The sequence below is a fragment of the Rhinopithecus bieti genome, unplaced genomic scaffold, assembly GCF_001698545.2.
Source record: "Rhinopithecus bieti isolate Rb0 unplaced genomic scaffold, ASM169854v2 scaffold_11933, whole genome shotgun sequence".
In the NCBI taxonomy this organism is placed as follows: Eukaryota; Metazoa; Chordata; class Mammalia; order Primates; family Cercopithecidae; genus Rhinopithecus; species Rhinopithecus bieti.
In genome coordinates, this window is record NW_016806995.1 from 268,237 (window position 1) to 291,800 (window position 23,564).

At 39.9% G+C, this 23,564-nt stretch overlaps 1 protein-coding gene across 1 annotated transcript in view; it reads right to left on the reverse strand.

Annotated features, from left to right (window-relative positions):
- IFT81 (intraflagellar transport 81) overlaps positions 1-23,564 on the reverse strand; it is a 96,414-nt gene that overhangs the window by 53,747 nt on the left and 19,103 nt on the right. Inside the window, 5 exon segments of the mRNA XM_017879671.1 lie at positions 3,528-3,674; positions 19,338-19,433; positions 22,806-22,885; positions 22,888-22,914; positions 22,917-22,967. Of these exon segments, the coding sequence (XP_017735160.1) occupies positions 3,528-3,674; positions 19,338-19,433; positions 22,806-22,885; positions 22,888-22,914; positions 22,917-22,967 (401 nt within the window).

The window sequence follows — 23,564 nt, forward strand, 5'->3', positions numbered from 1 at the left end:
TTCCACTAAATTGCTCCCAGTCTGAGAAATACTAGTTTCACCTTTTAAGCTGTAAACTATATTTCTAGCTTTCAAATTCTTCATCCAAGTGAATAACAAAAATATACAAATACTAAGAACTGACACACAGCATTTACTATGTGCCTAGTGCTGTTCTAAGCATGTTCAATTAATCCTCAAAATAATTTTAGAAGTTATATCCTACAAACATTCACATTTTACAGCTGAGCATAAAGAGGGTAAGGAACTCATCCAAGGTCATCCATCTGGTAAGCGGCAAAACCAGGATTTGCACTCAAACAACCAAGTTGTAGAGCCACTCTTAACCACTCCACTGTGCTGCCTCTCTCACACATAGTAACATACCACCCATGGGAATGATTACTTTCAGATGCCAGGTGTTATATGTTGACTGAGCCTTCGAGTTTCTCAGAAACTTTAGCATCTATTATTTCATGTGCCTTTCCCAGAGATAATAAAGAGTAATCAGCCCCATTTTACAGACAGAGAGGCCTCAGGGAGGTCAAGTAATTTGTTCAAGGTCAACAGACCTTGGAGAGGTCCTGGGTTTTAGCTTGGCCACTTACTAGCTGTGTGAAACTGCAGTCTCCTTGAGCATCACTCAACTGCGAAAGGGAAATGATAACAACACCTTTTATAAGAAGTAAAAAAGTATCTGTTTGCTAAGTACCTGGCATAGAGCTTTGTATAAAAAGTGCTCAATAAACGTGATTCCCCCTTATTTTGCGTGTGATTCCTGGCATAGTGTTCTTTCCAAACACCATGCCACTAATTATCAATACCTTCTCACCAACTGTGTTAACAGATGGGGGCAAAGGACATAACTTTTTGGAGATTACTATGTGATATCAAACCAGAAACCTCAGTGAACCATGTGATACCAAATTAGGCACCTCAGTGAATTATACTTCCAACTGTATTATATATTTTTAAATATAAGAAACTTCTTTTATTTTGTCCATATGGCCTATCACTTTATCAAAGTAGAAAATAAAATTGGTATACCAAGATTTGTTCTTTATAAAATTATGCTTAATGTTCCCCAATACCTTCTGTTCTTTTAGGTAACTGCCAAATACCTTACTTGATTTGTTCTGTTTCCGACCAGATATTGTTCAAAAATTATCATTTCCAAATGCTATCTTTTCCCCTTAAAAAAAAAGAATGCTTTTTCTTCCTGTCATTAGATCCTTCTCCTGTTCACCTTGATTTCTCAAAAATAAAGACTAATAGGCCAGGCGCGGTGGCTCACGCCTGTAATCCCAGCACTTTGGGAGGCCAAGACGGGCGGATCACAAGGTCAGGAGATGGAGACCATCCTGGCTAACATGGTGAAACCCCATCTCTACTAAAAAATACAAAAAAAAACTAGCCAGGTGAGGTGGCGGGCACCTGTAGTCCCAGCTACTTGGGAGGCTGAGGCAGGAGAATGGCATGAACCCGGGAGGCGGAGCTTGCAGTGAGCTGAGATCTGGCCACTGCACTCCAGCCTGGGCGACAGAGCGAGACTCCGTCTCAAAAATAAAAGGACTAATAACTTGGCACTAGGTTTTTTCCCTCACATTTGCACAGAGGGAACATCTAATATGAATTATAAGTACTATTTATGCCAAATACAGCCATAACAATTAGTATTTTTTGTCATTTAGGCAGCATTTTCTTAAGAAAAGATAAAAATGCCAGGAGGTGGCATACTCTCTTATAAAGTGAAATTGCTGCATAATTAATCTTTTGTTTTTTCCTCCAGACAGCAAGGATGTCATGAAGCATACACTGTTGACTTCCAAATATCGTTTAAAACACTCCCATGTCTTAAAACAATTTGGAAGTGGATGTTAAAAGCCAAGGGAATTTTTCAATCACATGTTGACTTCCTGACTCTACTACTTCCCCAATAAGCTAAAAGGCACATTGGGAGGGTACAAGCAGAAGTACCACAGAGAAAAGTGGTACTATGGGAACAATTCATTTGTTTGGCACAGTGAAGGTTCATGCCAATTTGTAACAGTATGGATTCAATAACTTTTCAAAGTCAAAAACGAGGTTTGGACAAGAGTAGCTTTCCACAGTAGCTTTTGCTGAGATCTAGTAGCTAATACAAAATTTAAAAGCCTGTAAAAATTGGTAAAGTCCAGACAATGTTTAGGAATTAAAATATGACCTATCACTTTATTTTGCTAAAAAAGCACCAAGCTAAGATATTTGACTTCATGTATTCATTCATTCCTGGGCTAATTTTATGAAAAGAGGATGGAAAATTACATTTTTGGTGCTTGGGTTTAGCCATCTATAAAAAAATATTATTTGTCCTACTAATCTTATGAGTCTGACAGAAGGATAAATGAAACAAAAGCTGTTAAAGCATTGTTCAAAATTTAAAGTATATAGCAATGTGAGATACAATTGTGTTTTTTTAAACTTGTAAGCCTCTATGATGAGGTCATTTTAATCATGTCAGTCCCACCAGACAAGTATACATTACTGACAAAATAACTTAATGATATTGTCTTAACCCTTTATGGAAATACATTTACCAACAAATATAGATTTCTGTATTATCTGTTTGCTACTAATGTTTTTCACTTTTATAATTTAATATTTATAAATAATTAAATCCAATATAAATTCACTTAATTAAGAAATGAAAATTTGGGGCCAGGCACGGTGGCTGACACCTGTAATCCCAGCACTTTGGAAGGCTGAGGCGGGTGGATCATGAGATCAGGAGTCTGCCAGCCTGACCAACATGGTGAAAGCCCATCTCTACTAAAAATACAAAAATTAGCCGGGTGTGGTGGCATCCACCTGTAATCCCAGCTACTCACGAGGCTGAGGTAGGAGAATCACTTGAACCCAGAAGGCAGTGATGCAGTGAGCCAAGATCATGCCACTGCACTCCAGCCTGGGTGACGGAGCAAGACTCCATCTCCAAAAAAAAAAAAAAAACACAAAAAAAGTGAAAATTTGGAATACAGTATCTTGTAAAATCACTAACATATCTGCCATTTTACATCAAGAAATTCTCAGTATGGCCGGGTGTGATGGCTCATGCCTGTAATCCCAGCACTTTGGGAGGCCAAGGCAGGCGGATCATCCAAGGTCGGGAGTTCGAGACCAGCCTGGCCAACATGGTAAAACCCTGTCTCTACTAAAAACACAAAAATTAGCTGGGCGTGGTAGCAGGCATCTGTAATCCCAGCTATGTGGGAGGCTGAGACAGAAGAATCACTTGAACCCGGTAGGTGGAGGTTGCAGTGAGCAGAGATCCCGCCATCGCACTCCAGCCTGGGTGACAAGAGTAAAACTCCATCTCAAAAAGAAAAGAAAAAGAAAAAGAAAAAAAAATATCGGTATTATTGCAAAAAGACTATTCAGTTTTAAATAAGTTTTATAAAATAAGATTAACTTCCCAATATTAACATTCAAACTAAGAAAGTCAAACACACTAATAGTTTCACATTAAAAACAATACTTATACCCTTGTCCCATGAAATGGTTCAGCTTACCTCATCTCCCTTTAAAACTTCAGTACCATCAAATTCACGGGTCTGATTTCTCTTTACTGATGTTTCTCTCTCTAGGCTGGCTAACTTCTCCTTGGCCTCCTGAAGTTCTTCAGCTTTGGCTTCTTTTTTATGGGAAATGATAGATGCCTGATTGAGCATTAAATATGAATGTATAATAAGATATACAAACAGCTTCCCATTATCTTGTGAAATTATCTACTTTTTAGATTTTACCAAGTTATATTTTCAATATCAGCTTGGCCTCTCCTAACCAATACTCCTTGCCCTACTACTTATCATCACCAATTATACTGAATATGAATATACAATGTATATTAAACACCAACCTACAAACACTTCGGAAGACAAAGCTCTGAAAATGTAAGACATATCAGCAGAGAAACAAAAATGTGCTAATAAGAAAAATATTAGGCCAGGTACAGTGGCTCAAATCTGTAATCCCAGTACTTTGGGAGGCCAAGGCAGGCGGATCACGAGGTCAGGAGTTTGAGACCAGCCTGACCAACATGGTGAAACCCCATCTCTACTAAAATACAAAATTAGCCGGGTGTGGTGGTGTGTGCCTGTAATCCCAGTTACTCAGGAGGCTGAGGCAGGAGAATCCCTTGAACCTGGGAGATGGAGGTTGCAGTAAACCGAGATCACGCCACTGGGCTCCAGCCTGGGTGACAGAGCAAGACTCTGTCTCGAAAAAAAAAAAAAAAAAAAGAAGGAAAAGAAAAATATTAAAGCCTTCTCAGATAACACTCAAATGCTAATGAAAATACATCCTAGTTCAAGTCAATAGAAGGTAACACCAAGTCTACTGTATTTTTACATGGTGGGTTTCCCTTTATTGGAAGAAAAAAAATGCTTCATTCTCAAAACTACAACACGGGTCATCTTACTAAATTCAATATCCATACTTTTAACATCTATTATATTTGGGCCATTCTAATAAATAAAATGCAGGTTCAGACTCAAACATCTGACTCACCAGAATTAGGCAAATGTTTACAAAATGCAAATGGCTACTCTTAGTAGCATTTTATATTAGCTAATAACTCTTGGGAGATTTCCTTAAATGAACCATAGGTATACTAGTTTAAGAAAACATTAGCCAATCTGTCTTAAGAGAAAGGATACAAATAATTTTCAAGAAAATATGACAGGGGAGCGAAATCTCTAGCACAAATCCTTAAAAAAATTCTATTGTCCTTTTTTTAAAAAAATGAAAAGACAGGTGATGATGAAGGAATGTTTCACTCCATAGAACTATTCTAGCTTAAACAATGAAGGAGGCTGGGTGCAGTAGCTCACGTCTGTAATCCCAGAACTTTGGGTGGTCAAGGTGGGAGGATCACTTGAGCCCAGGAGTTCAAGACCAGCCTAGGCAACATAGTGAGACCCCGACTCTGAAAAAAAATAAATAATAAAAGAAAAATAGCTGGGTGTGGTGATGCACACCTGTGGTCCCAGCTACTTGGCAGGCTGAGATGCGAGGATCATTTGAGTTTAAGAGGTTGAGGCTACAGTGAGCCATGATCACATACTGTACTCCAGCCTGGGTGACAGAGATCCTGTCTCAAAGCAAAAAAAAAAAAAAAAAAAAAGTGGGTCAGGCATGGTGGCTCACGCCTGTAATCCCAGCACTTTGGAGGCCAAGGAGGGCGGATTACCTGAGGTCAGGAGTTCAAGACTAGCCTGGCCAACATGGTGAAACCCTGTTTCTACTAAAAATACAAAAATTAGCCAGGCATGGTGACGTGTACCTGTAGTCCCAAACACTTGAGAGGCTGAGGCAGGAGAATTCCTTGAACGTGGGAGGCGGAGGCTGCAGTGAGCCAAGATTGTACCACTGCACTCCAGCCTGGGTGACAGAGTGAGACTCCATCTCAAAAGAGAAAAAAAAAAAAAAGTGGTGAAGAAGGAATGATAGAACACCAAACTGTGTAAGAATTGATGGTATACTTCAATAATAAAATAAGTAACATAAAATAAATATAAACTTCATTTCCCAAACCAGGATCTTATTTAATAGAAAAATATGAGAGTATTTCCCACTAAACTCAGGAACAAGAAAAAAAAGCCCACTACCTTTACTACAGTTTAATTACTGTGTTGAAAGTATTAGCTAATAGACATGAGAAAGCAGTTAGAAGCATAAAATTTGACAGGAAAATTGGAATTTGCATGTTATATATAATTATGTGTCCAAAAGAATCAATAGAAAAACTATAGAAACCAAATCAATAGCTTTCATAGACAAAATCAGTCGGAAGACATAAGGAAAGAAAAGCCCTCATTTATAAAAGCAAAAATGAAAGTAAATATGTGTGATGGTTAATATTAGGTGTCAACTTGACTGGATTGACGGATGTCTAGGTGGCTGGTAAAGCATTTTTTCTGGGTGTGTCTGTGAGGGTGTTGCTAGAGGAGACTGACATTTGGGTCAGTGGACTGGGAGACAAAGACCCACTCTCAATGTGGTGGGCACCGTCCAATCAGCTGGCAGTGCTGCTAGAACAAGGCAGGGAGAGGAAGGTAGGATAGCTTTGCTTGCTGAGTCTACTGGCTCTCTTTGTTCTTCACATGTTGGATGCTTCCTCTCCTACTGTCCTTGGATATCAGACTCCAGGTTTTTCAGCTTTTGAGACTTACACCAACAGCCTCCTTGGGCTCTTGGCCTTTCGGCTGCACGCTGAAGGCTACACTGTTGTCTTCCCTGGCCTTGAGGCTTTTGGCTTTGGACTGAGCCACTACTGGATTTTCTCTTTCTCCAGCTTGCAGATGGTCTATCATGACTTTGCCTTGTAATTGTGTGAGCCAATTCTCCGTAATAAACTCTCTTTTATATATACCTATATCCTATTAGTTCTGACTAACCAATAGGATATATGGTTGATTAGGATAACCCTGACTAATACAATATGTAGGCATAAATTTTACTTTTAGTTTCGAAACTGTTTGAGGAGGCGAGATTCTGAGAGGGTGGTGGAGTAGGAAGCACCTGAAATCTGTCTCCTCACCTAGTGAACAATTGCTCTGGTATTCCAAAATAATTACAACACACGGATTCTACCAGTGTAATTGTTGGAATACTGAGTGCTTGCAACATCCAGTGGAAAGCTTGGACAGCAAAGTGAGGCTAATTTCAATCAATTTCAGCCCTTAGCACAGTAGCAGGTTTCATCTCCCACCCCCCGCCCCAAACACATGTTCCTGGTGCAGCGTGCACACAGCTTGCTGGAGCAAGAGTGAACAGAAAGGACCTAGTCCTCCAATACTGGGCATCTGTGACCTGAGTGCTACTTCTGATCACAAAGGTGCAGACAAAGAGAGGGAGGCCATTGTTTTGCATCTGCTGCCATTATTGCAAGTCCTTCCCCTTCTGACTGAAGTGACTTCTAGAGGATTTATAGGTCTGGATCCTTTTTTCTGTCCCTTTAATTTTTCTCATTCTCCCCTTTTGGAACCCAGACATTTAAGACTAAGACATTAAAAAGCAACTGCATATATGGGAAAATTTAGAAAGTGACCACACATGTCCAGAGAAATGCAATGGCTCAGAAAAGACCTGAGATAATTTTTTTTTTTTTTTTTTTGAGACAGGGTCTGGCTCTGTCACTCAGGCTGGAGTGCAGTGGCCCAATCTTGGTTCACTGCAACCTCCGCCTACCAGGCTCAAGCAATCTGCCCACCACAGCCTCCTGAGTAGCTGAGACCACAGGTACACACCACCACACCAAGCTATATTTCTGTATTTTTAGTAGAGACAGGGTCTTGCCATGTTGCCCAGGTTAGTCTCAAGCTCTTGAGCTCAACCACTCATCTTGGCCTCCCAAAGTGCTGAGATTGTAGGCATAAGCCACTGTGCTCACCCTATCTTAACTTTACACTTCAGCCTATTCTTTGGCCTAGTCTACACCAATCAAAAAAACAAAAACAATAACAAAAAAACAGTAAACCCCTGGGAAAAGAGAGAACCTAATTTCCAGAGTTACTGCAGTATGAGATTCCAATGTCCACTTTTCAACCAAAAAAGTCACAAAGCATAAAAAGAAACAATAAAATATGATACATCTAAAGGAAAAATATGAGGCCAGGCACAGTGGCTCATACCTATAATCCCAACACTTTGGGAGGCTAAGGCAGAAGGATCCCTTGAGGCCAGGAGTTTGAAACCAGTTTGAGCAGCATAATGACACCCTGTTTCTATTTTTTAGAATAAAATTGTTTAAAAAATTTGAAAACAGACCAGGCACGGTGGCTCATGCCTGTAATCCTACCACTTTGGGAGGCCAAAGCAGTTGGATCACTTGAGGTCAGGAGTTCCAAGATCAGTCTAGCCAACATAGTGAAACCTGTCTCTACTAAAAATACAAAAATTAGCCAGGTGTGATGGCTAATTTTTGTATTAGCCTGTAATCCCAGCTACTCAGGAGGCTGAGGCAGGAGAACTGCATGAACCCAGGAGGTGGAGGTTGCAGTGAGCTAAGATCGTGCCACTGCACTCCACCTGGACAATGGAGTGAGACTCTGTCTCAAAAAATAAATAAATAAATAAAATAAAAATAAAAACAGAGGAAAAAAATGAATCAATAGAAGTTCTCTGAAAGAGACCTGATGGCATATCAACTAGATAAGGACTTTAAAACTACTGTCTTAAAGATGCTCAAAGAACTCATGGAGATGTGGAGAACATCAAGAAAACGATGTATTAACAAAATGGAAATGCCAATACAGAGAAAACCTAAAGAGAAAGGAAAAAGAAATCTTGGAGCTAAAAAGTACAATATTGAAATTAAAAATTCACTAGAGGGATTCAAAGGCAGATTTGGGAAGGCAGACAAAAGAATCCATGAACTTGAAGACAGGTCAATGGAAATTATCAAGTCTGAGAAATAGAAAGAGAAAAATATTGAAGAAAAGTGAACAGAGCCTAAGGAACATGTGGGATACCATTAAGTAGGCCAGTATATGCACTGTGGGAGTCCCAGAAAAAAAAGACAAAGAGAAAGGGACAGACAGAATATATGAAGAAATAATGTATGAAAACTTCATCAATTTGATTAAATATAAATATAAACATCTAAGAAGCAGAATAAACTCCAAGAAAGATGAACTGAAAGAGACACACACTGAGACACATTAAAATCAAACTGTTGGTGCTTGACCGTCTTTCTTTAAACTTCATGTGCCTGCTTGGGTCTCTTCCAAGTGCACTTCCTTTCTTTTCTGTTCTAAGGCCTTTTATTATGATGATTATTTATTTATTTATTTATTTATTTATTTATTTATTGAGACAGGGTCTCATTCTGTTGCCCAAGCTGAAGTGCAATGGCGTGATCTTGGCTCACTGCAACCTCTGCCTCCCAGGTTCAAGCAATTCTCCTGCCTCAGCCTCCCAAGTAGCTACAACTATAGGCGCACGCCACCACTCCAGGCTAAGTTTTGGTTTTTTTTGGTAGAGACGGAGTTTCACCACATTGGCCAGGCTGGTCTCAAACTCCTGACCACATGATCTGCCTGCCTCGGCCTCCCAAAGTGCTGGGATTACAGGCGTGAGCCACCGCACCCGGCCCCGAGACTTTGTTAAAACTACACTTGCCTTGGAAGAAATGCTCAAATAAGTCCTGCAAGGTAAAGTGAAAAGATACTAGGAAGTAACTCAAAGCTGTATAAGAAAGAAAGATCTCAATAAAGGCAAATACATGAGCAATTATGAAAGCTAGTATTAGTGTAACAATGGTCTGTAAATCCACTTTTCGTTCTCTACATAATTTAAGAGACTATACATTTAAAACAACACAATTATTAATAGCTGAATGGCTAGCATTACTGTAATTTTGGTTTATAACCCCACATTTTGTTTTGTATATAATTTAAGAGATTAACACATTTAAAAGAGTTATTAGTTTATGTTTTTGGGCACACAATGTGTAAAGACGTCATTTTGTGACATGAACAACTGAAAGGGGTGGGGATGTAGCTGTAATGAGCAGAGTTTTTATATGTTATTGAAGTTAAATTTGTATAAATTCAAATCACAGTGATAGAACTTTAGGATGTAATCCCCATGGTAACCACAAAGAAAATAGCTATAGAATATACACAAAGGAAAGGAGAAAGGAATTTAAACATTTCACCATAAAAAATCAACTAAACACAAAAGACAGTAAAGCAGGAAATGAGGGACAAAAAAGCTATAATGCATATAGAAAGCAAATAGCAAAATGACAGAAGTTGCTGTTTATCAGTAATCACTTTAAATATAAATAGATTGACTATCCAATGAAAAGACAGTGATTGGCAGAATGGATAAAAAACATGTGATCCATGCCGGGCACGGTGGCTCATGCCTGTAATCCCAGAACTTTGGGAGGCCGAAGCGGGCAGATCACCTGAGGTCAGGAGTTCAAGACCAGCCTGGTCAACATGGTGAAATCCCGTCTCTACTGAAAATACAAAAAATTAGCTGGGCGTGGTGGCAAGCACCTGTAATCCCAGCTACTCAGGAGGCTGATGCAGGAGAATCGTTTGAACCAGGGAGGCAGAAGTTGCAGTGAGCTGAGATCATGCCATTGCACTCCAGCCTGGGCAACAAGAGTGAAACTCCGTCTCAAAAAAAACCCCCCAAGAAACCACATGATCCAAGTAATGCTGTCTACAGGAGACTCATTTTAGATCCAAAGACATAACTAAATTGAAAGTGAAAGGATAGAAAAAGATATTCCATTCAAATAATAAACAAAAGACAACAGGGTGACTATATTAATATCAGATGAAATAACTTTAAATTTTAAGAGTACAAGAGACAAAGAAGGACATTATTAATAAAAGGTTCAATACAGCAAGATTATAAGCAATTATAAACATTTTCACATCTAATGACAGACCATCAAAATATATGAAGCTAAAACTGACAGAATTGAACACAGAAAAAGACAATTGTATAATAATAGTTTGAGACTTCAGCATTCAGTCTCAATAATGGATAGAACAAGCAGAATATAAGTTAGAAAATACAGGACTTAAACAACAAAATAAACCAACTAGATCTAGCAGACATATAGAAAACTGAGACATATAGAGGCTGAGATCTCGCCACTGCACTCCAGCCTGGGTGACAGAGTGAGACTGTGTCCAAAAAAAAAAAAAAAAAATGTTTCAGTAGATTTTAAAAGATAGATATCATACAGAGTATCTTATTTGACTACAATGGGATGAAGTTCGAAATCATTAACAGAAACAAAACTGGTAAATTAACAAACTTGTGGAAATTAAAAATACATTTTTTTTTTTTTTTTTTTTTTTTTTTTTTTTTTTTTTTGTGAGGCAGAGTCTTCCTCTGTCACCCAGGCTGTAATACAGAGGCATGATCTTGGCTCACTGCAACCTCTGCCTCCCAGGGTCGATTTTTCCATCTCAGCCTCCCGAGTAGCTGGGATTACAGACATGTACCATCATGCCTGGCTAATTTTTGTATTTTTAACAGAGACAGGGTTTCACCATGTTGGCCAGGCTGGTCTCAAACTCCTGGTCTCATGTGATCTGCCTGCCTCAACCTCCCAAAGTGCTAGGATTACAGGCGTGAGTCACCGCACCCAGCCAAAAATACATTTTTTTTTTAGATGGGAGTCTCGCACTGTTGCCCGGACTGGAGTGCAATGGCATGATCTCAGCTCATTGCAAGCTCTGTAATCCCAGCACTTTGGGAGGCCAAGGTGGGTGTATCACAAGGTCAGGAGTTGAAGACCAGCCTGGCCAAGATGGTAAAACCCTATCTCTACTAAAAATACAGAAAAATTAGCTAAGGGTGGTGGCCTGTAATCTCAGCTACTTGGGAGGCTGAGGCAGAGAATTTGCTTCATCCCAGGAGGCAGAGGTTGCAGTGAGCTGAAATTGCGCCACTGCATTCCAGCCTAGGTGACAGAGCGAGACTCCGTCTAAAAAAAAAAAAATCTCCCAACAAAGAAAAGCCCTGGACCTGATGGCCTCACTGGTGAATTCCACCCAACACTTAAATTAACGAATACCAGGGTGGGCGCAGTGGCTCACACCTGTAATCCCAGCACTTTGGGAGGCCGTGGCGGGTGGATCACCTGAGGTCGAGAGTTCGAGACCACCCTGACCTTTAGTAGAGCCATGGAGAAACTGTCTCTACTAAAAATACAAAATTAGCTGGCGTGGTGGTGCATGCCTGTAATCCTAGCTACTCAGGAGGCTGAGGCAGTAGAATTGCTTGAATCTGGGAGGCGGAGGTTGGGGTGAGCCGAGATCACGCCATTGCACTCTAGCCTGGGCAACAAGAGTGAAACTTCGTCTCAAAAATAAAAAAGTAAAAAATAACAAACACCAAATCCTTCTCAAACTTTTCCAATAAGTTGAAGAGTAGCATAACTTCCTAACTCATTCTCTGAGGCCAGCATTACTGTTAGGGAACAGCATAAGACTGTTAGAAGGAAACATAGGGTAAATATTTCACAACACTGGATTTAGCAATGATTTCTTGGATATGACATCAAAAGCACAGGCAACAAAAGAAAAAATTAGACAAATTGGACTTCATGAGAATTTAAAACTTTTGTGCATCAAAAGACACTGACAACAGAGTAAAAAGGCAACACACAGAATGGGAGAAAATATTTGGAAGTCATGTATCTGATAAGGGATTAACATCCTGAATAAGCCAGGCATAGTGGCTGATGCTTATAATCCCAGTACTTTGGGAGGCCCAGGCGGGAGGATCTCTTGAAGGGACTGAAGACCAGACTGGGCACTGTAGGAAGATCCCATCTCCACAGAAAATTAGCCAGGTGCAGTGGCAGGTACCCGGAGTCTCAGCTACGTGGGAGGCTGAAGAGGGAGAATCACTTGGGCCCAAGAGTTCAAGGCTGCAGTGAACTATGATGGCACACTCCAGCCTGGGCAACAGAATGAGACCCTATCTCTAAGAAAAAAAAAATCCAGAATATACAGAGAACTCCTAAAACCCAACAACAAAAAACCAAACAACCCAATTCAAAAATGGGGTTAATATCTAAAATATATAAGGAACTCAACTCATATAAAAAAAATAGATAACCTGATTAAACAATGGGCAAAGAACCTAAAGAGACATTTATTAAAGACATACAAATGGCCAACGGGTATATGAAAAAATGCTCAGCATCCCTAATCATCAAGGAAATGTAAATTTTAAAATGAGCTATCACCTCGTAACTGTTAAAATAGCTATTATCAAAACGACACAAGATAACAAGTGGTGGTGAGGATGTGAAGAAAAGGGAACTCTGGTACACTGTGGATGGGAACGTAAATTAGTATAGTCATTATAGAAAACAGTATGGAGGTTCCTCAAAAATTAAAAATAGAACTAGTATATAAGCCAGCAATTCCACTAGTGTGTATATATCCAAGGGAACTAAAAATCACTATATTGAAGAGCTATCTGCATTTACATTGTCATTGCAGCATTAATTTTAATGGCCAACATACGGAATCAACCCATGTATCCATCAGTGAATGAATACATAAAGAAAACATGGTGGCCGGGCGCAGTGGCTCAAGCCTGTAATCCCAGCACTTTGGGAGGCCGAGACGGGCGGATCATGAGGTCAGGAGATCGAGACCATCCTGGCTAATACGGTGAAACCCCGTCTCTACTAAAAAAATACAAAAAACTAGCTGGGCGCGGTGGCGGGCGCCTGTAGTCCCAGCTACTCTGGAGGCTGAGGCAGGAGAATGGCGGGAACCCGGGAGGTGGAGCTTGCAGTGAGCTGAGATCCGGCCACTGCACTCCAGACTCCAGCCTGGGTGACAGAGCGAGACTCCGTCTCAAAAAAAAAAAAAAGAAAACATGGTATATGCAAAATGGAATACTATTCAGCCTTCAAAAAGAAGGAAATCCTGTCATTTACAACAACATGGATGAGGCTGAAGGCCACTATGTTAAATGAAATAAGCCAGGCACAGAAAGACAAATACTGCATGATCTCATTCATATGAGGAATCTTAAAAAGCTGAACTCATGGAAGCAAGAGTAAAATGGTGGCTTTCAGGGGATTAGGGAAGTATACAGATTGGAAAGATACTGGTCAAAGGATACAAAATTTCAGTTGGGGGAATAAATTCAAGAGATCTTTGTATAATATAATTATAGTTAATGTATCTTACACTTGAAAATTGTTAAGAGGATAGATGTTAAATGTTCTCACCACAAAAAAATTAGTATGTGAGGTAATGCATATATTTATTAGTTTGATTTAATCACTCCATGATTTCAAAACATCAGGTTGCATACCATAAACATAAACAATTTGTATTTGTCAATTTAGAAAATAATTTTAAAATCCCATATATCCACACAAAAACTTGTATAAGAATGTTCATAGTAGCATTACTCATAATAGCCAAAAAGTGAAAATAACCTAAATGTCCATTAACCAATGAATGGACAAACAAAATATGATGTAGCTATACAGTGGAGTATTATTCAGCAATAAAAAGGAATGATGTACTGATATATATACTACAACATGGATGGACTTTAAAAATGTTATGCTAAGTGAAAGAAGGAATAATATATTAAAATATTCCATTTATATGAAATGTGCATGACAGGCAAATCTATAGAGACTGATTTGGTCTCAAATCAGTTGAAATTGGGGGTTTAGGGGAGAAATGGAAAGTGGGTGCTAATGGGTTTGGGGTTTATTTTAGGGGTGATAAAATGGTTCTAAAATTGATCATGGTGATGTTTGCACAAACTCTATAAATACGCTAAAATACCACTGAAGTGTACACTTTAAATGGGTAAATTGTATGGTATGTGAATTATATCTCAATCAAGTTATTTTTAAAAAGGAATAAAAGGTTTTCTACTATGGAATGGTCACCAGCATATACTGTTAAGAAGAAAAAAATGCATTGAGAAGAAAAGTGTGTTTAATATGTTCTTCTTTCCCTAAGAAGTGAGATATGAGTATATACATCTATATAATATTTCTAATGGAATAATAAAGTGTGAAATTTAAAAAATAACCTATGCAGGAAGGAAAGAATAGGGTGGAAGCACAGGGATAGATGCTAGAAACGTCTCTGAATATATACCCCAAGGACAAAATGAACTAAAAACCAATTTTCAGTAGTAATCATATTCTTGATGGTTTTTTTTTTTTTTTTGAGACAGTCTCGCTCTGTCGCCTAGGCCGGAATGCAGTGGTGTGATCTTGGCTCACTGCAAGCTCTGCCTCCTAGGTTCACGCCATTCTCCTGCCTCAGCCCCCTGAGTAGCTGGGACTACAGGCACCCGCCACCAAGCCTGGCTAATTTTTTGTGTGTTTTTTAGTAGAGACGGGGTTTCACCATGTTAGCCAGGATGGTCTCAATTTCCTGACCTTGCGATCCACCCACTTCGGCCTCCCAAAGTGCTGGGATTACAGGCGTGAGCCACCACGCCCAGTCTCTTGATGGTATTACTGGTACTTTTATTCTGAGACTGCTCTGTGTAAAATGTGGATTAATATTATACAAATGATAAATTATGTCGGTTCCACCGGACAAAAGCAAATGATGAATTAAATTATGTTGATGTTACCAAGAAGCAAGACTTTCAACGTGGGATAAGGAAAAAGATGCGATATTGATGAGACTAAGTAAAACCAAGTAGTCCTGAATCCAAACTGGAAGGATCAGTATGCACTGATGGTGTACTTTATGAAAAAAAAAAAAGAGAAAGAAATACCTCCTAGCCTGGTCCACTGAAAAGACCTAAAAACAATGGCTACCTAAAAACATAGCCGGGTGCGGTGGCTCACACCTGCAATTCCAGCACTTTGGGAGGCCAAGGCAGGTGGATCACTTGAGGTCAGGAGTTCAAGACCAGCCTGACCAACATGGTGAAACCCTGTTTCTACTAAAAATACAAAATTAGCCGGACGTGGTGGCATGTGCCTGTAATCCCAGCTATTTGGGAGGCTGAGGCAGGAGAATCGCTTGAACCCAGGAGGCAGAGGTTGCAGTGAGCCAAGATCATGCGATTGCACTCCAGGCTGGGCGACAAAGCGAGACTCTGTCTCAAAAAGAAAAGAAAAGAAAAAATCAGTGAGAACTCCCAACACCCAGACTGTGGTTTTGAAACAGAAGTGGGGCAGGGAAGTGCTGGGTAAAGGAGGGCATGGTCCCTGGTGAGGGCTCCACCCCCAGGTCTGTCCCCATGGACCTAGGTGAGGATAGGCACTCCTGCCTTCATGCTCAAATATTGCATTTCCCAAGACCATCCTGGTCTGCCATGCCCCAAGACCACCCTAGTCTGTCATGCCCCCATCCTGTGCCTATAAAAACCCCCAAGACCCTAGCAGGCAGACACACAAGTGGCTGGACATCAAGAGAAGTAGACTGGCTGAAGAAGACACAAGTGGCTTGACACCTAGAGACACTGACAGGCACCGGCAGGCCACTGACTGACCTAGGCCATTGATTGGCAGAACGACGCAGAGTTAGGATGGGGCAGTGGGAGAAGAGTCAGGGTGGTCAAAGAAGAGTCAAGCCACTTGGCGGCCTGACTCCAGGGGAAAACCATCTCCCTTCGGGCTCCCCTATAAGCTGAAAGCTACTTCCACTCGATAAAACCTTACACCCATTCTCCAAGCCCACATGTGATCAGATTCTTCAGAACACCAAGACAAGAAACCCAGGATACAGAAAGCCCTCTGTCCTTGTGATAAGGTAAGGGTCTAATTGAGCTGACTAACACAAGCTACCTATGGATGGTTAAACAAAAAGAGCACACTGTAACACACGCCCACTGGGGCTTCAGCTGTAAACATTCACCCCTAGACACTGCAGTGGGGACAGAGTCCCACAACCTGCCTGTCTATATGCTCCCCTAGAGGTTTGAGAAATGGGGCACTGAAGAAGCGAGCCACTCCCCCTGTCGCATGCCCTGCGATGGGGACAAGGAAACTTTTCCTATTTCAGTTTCTAAATATCATTTCCTGCTAAAACAAATCAACTTCACGGAAGAAACTCTAATTCCAGGTCTAGAGTAGGAAATGCAAACGATGAGCCTAGAAATGTCTTAAATAATGCAGAAAGCAAGGAAATTATCAAAGGCCACTAGAATCTGAAAAGAACTCAAAAGTTAACTTGAAAAGCCTCCCATTAGCCAAAACTGGGACAATTTGAGCATCATTAAGGACACTGTTTAAAACTTATATGATAGGCCGGGCGCGGTTGCTCAAGCCTGTAATCCCAGCACTTTGGGAGGCCGAGGCGGGCGGATCACAAGGTCAGGAGGTCGAGACCATCCTGGCTAACACAGTGAAACCCCGTCTCCACTTAAAAAATACAAAAAATTAGCCGGGCGAGATGGCAGCGCCTGTAGTCCCAGCTACTCGGGAGGCTGAGGCAGGAGAATGGCGTGGACCCGGGAGGCGGAGCTTACAGTGAGCTGAGATCCGGCCACTGCACTCCAGCCTGGGCGACAGAGCGAGACTCCGTCTCAAAAAAAAAAAAAAAAAACTTTGATGATGATATCTAGGATTCATAATGATATCATAATGAGATTAAACAAAAAACAACAAAAAATAGCCCTAATTGATCACTTCACTGTTGGAGGATGCAAATGAGTTAGAAGAAACAAATTCATTATGAAAACTGATAAATGATGATAAAAACCAAGCATGTACCCTGCCTATCCTATATGAACTATAACTCAGGACAACCAAATAGTTGATGAGAGGTTTTCTTTTTATAAAAGTATTCCAGGGCTGGGTGCGGTGGCTCACGCCTGTAATCCCAGCAATTTGGGAGGCCGAGGCAGGTGGATCACGAAGTCAGGAGTTCAAGACCAGCCTGGCCAAGATGGTGAAACCCTGTCTCTAATAAACAAACAAAAATTAGCTGACCGTGGTGGCGGGCACCTGTAATCCCAGCTACTTGGAAGGATGAGGCAGGGAATTGCTTGAACCTGGGAGGCGGAGGTTGCAGTGAGCCGAGATTGCGCCATTAAACTCCAGCCTGGGTGACAGAGCAAGGCTCCATCTCAAAAAAAAAAAAAAAAAAAAAAAAAAAAAAGGAGTCCAGCTAATAAATGAAGAGGGAATCAAAATATGAACATTTTATAATTTATAATAAAGTGAATGGATAAGCAATGAGCAATGATAGTAAGTGGCTGCTCATGTCACAATTAAGAGACAACCAAGCATTATCACTTCCAAATAAAAGTACGTAATACCACCTAGAAAGTTTTCTTGCCAAAAAAATATCAAACCAGAATCTGTTCAAGCTCCTAGTTCTAATTTATAGGAAATACAGGAAACAAATGAACATGGTAAAACAACACCATAGGGTTGCAATCAGTAAAATACAAACTGTTGGAAATATCATGGGAAAAATGAACCAGTTTTGTCAACACATATATTGCCAGAAAGCACTAAATAGATAAATTGGTGAGAAGAGAACATATGGATTAAAAGAGACATACTTTCTAGGACAGATAGGTGACAGCCAAAAAAAAAAAAAAAAAAAATCAGCCAAACGCAATATATGAATCCTATATGGATCTCAATTGAAAAAGAGACAAGGAAATGTCACCGATTTCCTGGCTGACCAAGTATTCTCTCATATTAAGGAATTATTAAAATTTTCAGATGTGGTATGTTATGGTTAAGTTAAAACGCCTTTATCTTTTAGATATATATTATTATTATTATTTTTTTTTGAGATGGAGTCTCGCTCTGTCACCCAAGCTGGAGTGCAGTGGCACAATCTCGGCTCACTGTAAGCTCCGCCTCCCGGGTTTGCGCCATTCTCTTGCCTCAGCCTCCCGAGTAGCTGGGACTACAGGCGCCCGCCACCACGCCCAGCTCATTTTTTGTATTTTTAGTAGAGACGGGGTTTCACCATGGTCTCGATCTCCTGACCTCGTGATCCGCCCGCCTCAACCTCCCAAAGTGCTGGGATTACAGGCATGAGCCACCACGCCCAGCTAGATATATATTCTTAAACATTTATAGATGTAATGATATGACGAACTCTAAGATATGCTTCAAAATAATACAGTTGGGGTTGGTAGTATAGAGGAAACAAGAATGGCCATGAACCCTGTAGCTCAGGGAAACATGAGCGTTTATTGAACAATTTGCCTCTACCTTTGTAATTGATCGAAATTTTCCATTATAAAGGTTTTAAAAAATTCTAATGTCCTTAAATAATGCTTTGTTATGTAGCTTAGTATTTTCTGTGGTTATAGAATGCTTTTCACACTAAAATCCTCCCACCTGGGTTCTTTTCAGATAAGCCATGGCCTTCATTTCAATCTTTTATAGAAATATAAAACAAGGTAAGTACCCTCAAAACTAAGTGACAATTTAGTTGTGGATAAAATAATAAATGCTTTAGAACTAAAATTTAATTTATTCTACACTTGCAAACTAACTTTAAACCTGAAAAGCATACTTTTATTAACTCATTAAAATTATAAATGTTTTACTTATACCACCTAAGGTAAGTTTTCATTTTAAAAATAAATTCCACAGTCACAGATACAAACACAAATAGCTCTATTACCACAGTTTGTACATGCTGAGGAAACTAAGCATTATTAGGGGTATCAAATTTCAAACTTGAATAAGCATCTTTTGTGGCTTTTCCACTAATTCTTTGATATATTCTGGAGATTAGCAGTGACAGAACAACATTTATTCTCTACTTCTTTCTCACTTTAAGACTATAGATAACACAGCCAGTGGTTCACGAATATGCTTACAGATCTAAATATGTGAGCCAAAAGAATGTTCTTACCTGTTGCCTATACAGTGAGAGATTGCCTTCAATGGGCTCATTTCTCATCATTTTCTTTTCAATCAGCTGGTTAATTTCTGTGTTTATTTCATTTATCTAAAAGAGCATGAGAGCAAAAAAAAAAAGTTAAATCTTTCCCTATAAGTACACAAACTAAGTGACATCTGGCAAAACTAGCCTTGAATTTATGGTTTTGTTTTCTTTTTTTTTTTTAAAGAGACAAGGTCTCAGTTTCACCGAGACTAATTTTTTTTAAGAGATGGGGTCTTGCTATGTTGCCCAGACTGATTTTGAATTCCTGGGTTCCCGTGATCCTCCCACCTTGGCCTCCCAAAGTGCTGGCATTACAGACGTGAACCATGGCACCCAGCCTGAATTTACAGTTCTTAACATTAAGTCTCTGATGGGCAAAACAGTTCCATTAATGTTATGGGGAGCTTGTTATGATTACTTTTAGAAACAATTTACATTTCATGATATATAGTTACACAATTTGATTACTTATACAGATTTAATCACCCATGTCTACATTATTCTAAAGTATTTTACATGAAATATTTATATATTACCACAAAGATGCTTTCTAAAAATCTGAAGCTATCCCCTCACCTAGGTTGTGACTTCAAGTCACTGCAAGTGATAAAGCAAATGTGAACAAACATGCACCAAGGATTTATTACAAGGATTCATGAACCCAGTTGAGAGTTGACAGGGATAACGCCCTTCCTGTGCTAATAATCTGTGAATCTTCGATAGCTATCATTTATCCTAATCATTAATCTAAATATCTCCAAAACGTAACAAAACTGAATAAATCTGACAGAAGCATATAGTTCCTCAACAAATCAAAACAAAAACCATGGTTTTCAGTGTATCCATCCTTTGAAAGATTAGAGTTCTCTCTAACCCTAACCCTAATTCTGTGACATTAAATTTTAGCCAGATTAGGCCGGGCATGGTGGCTCATGCCTGTAATCGAAGCACTTTGGGAGGCTGAGGCGGGTGGATCATCTGAGGTCAGGTCGAGACCAGCTTGGCCAACATGGTGAAATCCCGTCTCTACTAAAAATACAAAAAATTAGCTGGGCATGGTGGCATGCACCTGTAGCCCCGGCTACTCCGGGGGCTGAGACAGGAGAATCACTTGAACCCAGGAGGTGGAGGTTGCAGTGAGCCGATATCGCACCACTGGACTCCAGCCTGGGCGACAGAGTGAGACTTCATCTCAAAAACAAAACATAACAAAAGAAATTTTTAGCCAGATCTCACTTGGACATTTAATTTTTCTAAGTAAATTAAAAGCATAAAACAGTCAGGCCCGGGTGCGGTGGCTCACACCTATAATCCCAGCACTTTGGGAGGCCGAGGTGGGTTAATCACAAGGTCAGGAGTTCGAGACTAGCCTGGCCAACACAGTGAAACCCCTGTCTCTACTAAAAATACAAAAATTAGCTGGGCATGGTAGTGAGTGACTGTAATTCCAGCTACCCGGGAGGCAGGAGAATTCACTTGAATCCAGGAGGTGGAAGTTGCAGTGAGCCAAGATCGCACCACTGCACTCCAGCCTGGGCAACAGAGCTAGACTCCGTCTCAAAATTAAAAAAAGTCAGAATTACATATTTAATTGTAGTTTTAATTGTAGTGGCTATTAACTACATATTAAGCACACTATAGAATTAGCAAGTCAAAACCTTTCAATTAGGCCGAGTGCAATGGCTCATACCTGTAATCCCTACACTTTGGGAGGCTGAGCGGACAGAGGCAGGCAGATCTCTTGAATCTGGGAGGTCAAGACCATGCTGGGCAACATGGCCAGACCCTGTCTGTACAAAAAATTTAAAAAATTCGCCAGAACTGGTGGCATGCACCTTATAGTCCCAGCTCCTTGGGAAGCTGAGGTGGGAGGATCACTTGAGCCTGGGAAATGAGGCTGCAGTGAGCTGTGATCATGTCACTGAACTCCAGCCTAGGTGACAGTGTGAGACTCCATCCTCCACAAAAAAAAAAAAAAAAAAATTAGCCAGGCATGGTGGCGTGCACCTGTAATCCCAGCTAGTTGAGAGGCTGAGGCAGAAGAATTGTTTGAACCCAGAAGGTGGAGGTTGCAGTGAGCCAAGATTGTGCCACTGCACTCCAGCCTGGGTAACAGAGCAAGTTCAGTCCAAAAAGTAAAAAAAAAAAGGCACTGAACCTGACCTAGTGTTTTAATTCTAGGGAACAAAAATGGTATAATCAGGCCAAGTACATTGGCTCACACCTGTAATCCCAGCATTTTGGGAGGCTGAGGTGGGCAGATCCCGTGAGGTCAGGAGTTTGAGACCAGCCTGGCCAAATGGCAAAATCCCGTCTCTACTAAAAATAAAAAAATTGGCCAGGCGTGGTGGCACATACCTGTAGTCCCAGCTACTTTGGAGGCTACTTAGGCAGGAGAATGGCTTGAACCTGGGAGGCAGAGGTTGCAGGGAGCCAAGATCTCGCCATTGCACTCCAGCCTAGGCAACAGAGCAATACTCCATCTCAAGAAACAAAACAAGGCCCGCCTGTAATCCCAACACTTTGGGAGGCCAAGATAGGTGGATCACAAGGTCAGGAGTTCGAGACCAGCCTGACCAACATGGTGAAACCCTGTCTCTACTAAAAATACAAACATTAGCCAGGCGTGGTGGCACATGCCTGTAATCCCAGCTACTCAGGAGGCTGAGGCAGGAGAATCACTTGAACCCAGGAAGCGGAGGTTGCAGTGAGCCGAGATCATGCCACTGCACTCCAGCCTGGGCAACAGAACGAGACTCCATCTCAAAAAAAAACAAAAAACAAAAAACAAAACAAAAACAAAACAAAAAATTAGCCAGGCTTGGTGGTTCGTGCCTATAATCCCAGCTAGTTGGGAGGCTGAGGCTGGAGAATCACTTGAACCCAGGAGGCGAAGGTTGCAGTAAGCCGAGATTGTGCTACTGTACTCTAGCCTGGGCAACAGAGCAAGTACTGTCTCAAAAAAATAGAAAATGGTATAATCTGATACTAGCTTTCAATAAGCATTACAACATTTAGTAATTCCAAGGCAGGTATACCAGGTTAATAAAAATATTAGCTTTAAATATAAAATTGCTATAATATTTTGCTTGGAAATAAAAATTAATAATAATTAAAATATTTTAAATTTCTCATCTAAATGCTGATATTATGAAGACATGAACCCACTGGTCAATTCATTCACATTAATTTACATATTTAAGTTACTTCATTTGCTAATCAATTGACTATGTTTTCATAACATCATGTGGATTAAGTAATAGCATAACATTCTATAATTCCTCATAAAGGACAAACCCTCATGAGAGTTGTCAACTCTTAGCATAGGTTAATTTAAGAGTCAATAGTGGGATACTACAGAAAGCAGTTCACATAATTTTATAGGACTGGGGATCAGATAAAATTGAGAGCTATAAAAAGATGATTCTCACTTACTTTAGATTCAAGTTCAAGAAGATCAGAATGGCCCATTGCTGGCTCTGAAACTACTTTTTGTAAAATATGTAATTCCTTTTCTTATTTTCTAATTCTTTAGGAAATTTTCAGTTACCATATATAAATTAAATTTTATCTCCTCCTCTAGCCTCTTCATTAAACCTTTAAAATAAAATAAATAAATATTCAGCCCAAAAGTAGGTACAGTGATATTCTGTATACTATTTTAAATATAAGGCCTGGATAGGGCATATCTGTTGAAAACAATTTGTATAATATCTAGCATAGTACAATAAAAGACTGGCCATTGAAATATTTTATTTCAAATAAAATATTTTATTTGATTACAGTGAAAATGAAGAAACACAATTTACATGGAAGAACATTTAAATAGTTATAGAAAAAGTGTTATTATGACCTTTTCAAATTATAACCTAATTCTTTTATAACCCACAATACGCAAAAATAACATGTGCAGAGTCAGATATATTGTTGGGTCATATTTTACCTTCTAAGTATTTAAGAGACCCATGAACCAAATGATAACAAATAAAATCTAACCCAGGTGCTCTTTTATTCAGATGATCATGTATTTTTTTTCTTTCGGAATACTTTTGATGCAGTATATATATATGTGTGTGTGTATACATACACATACACACATATATTTATTTATTTATTTATTTATGTTGAGACAGGGTCTTGCTCTGTCACCCAGGCTAGAGTGCAGTGGCACTATTTTTTTTTTTTTTTTTTTTT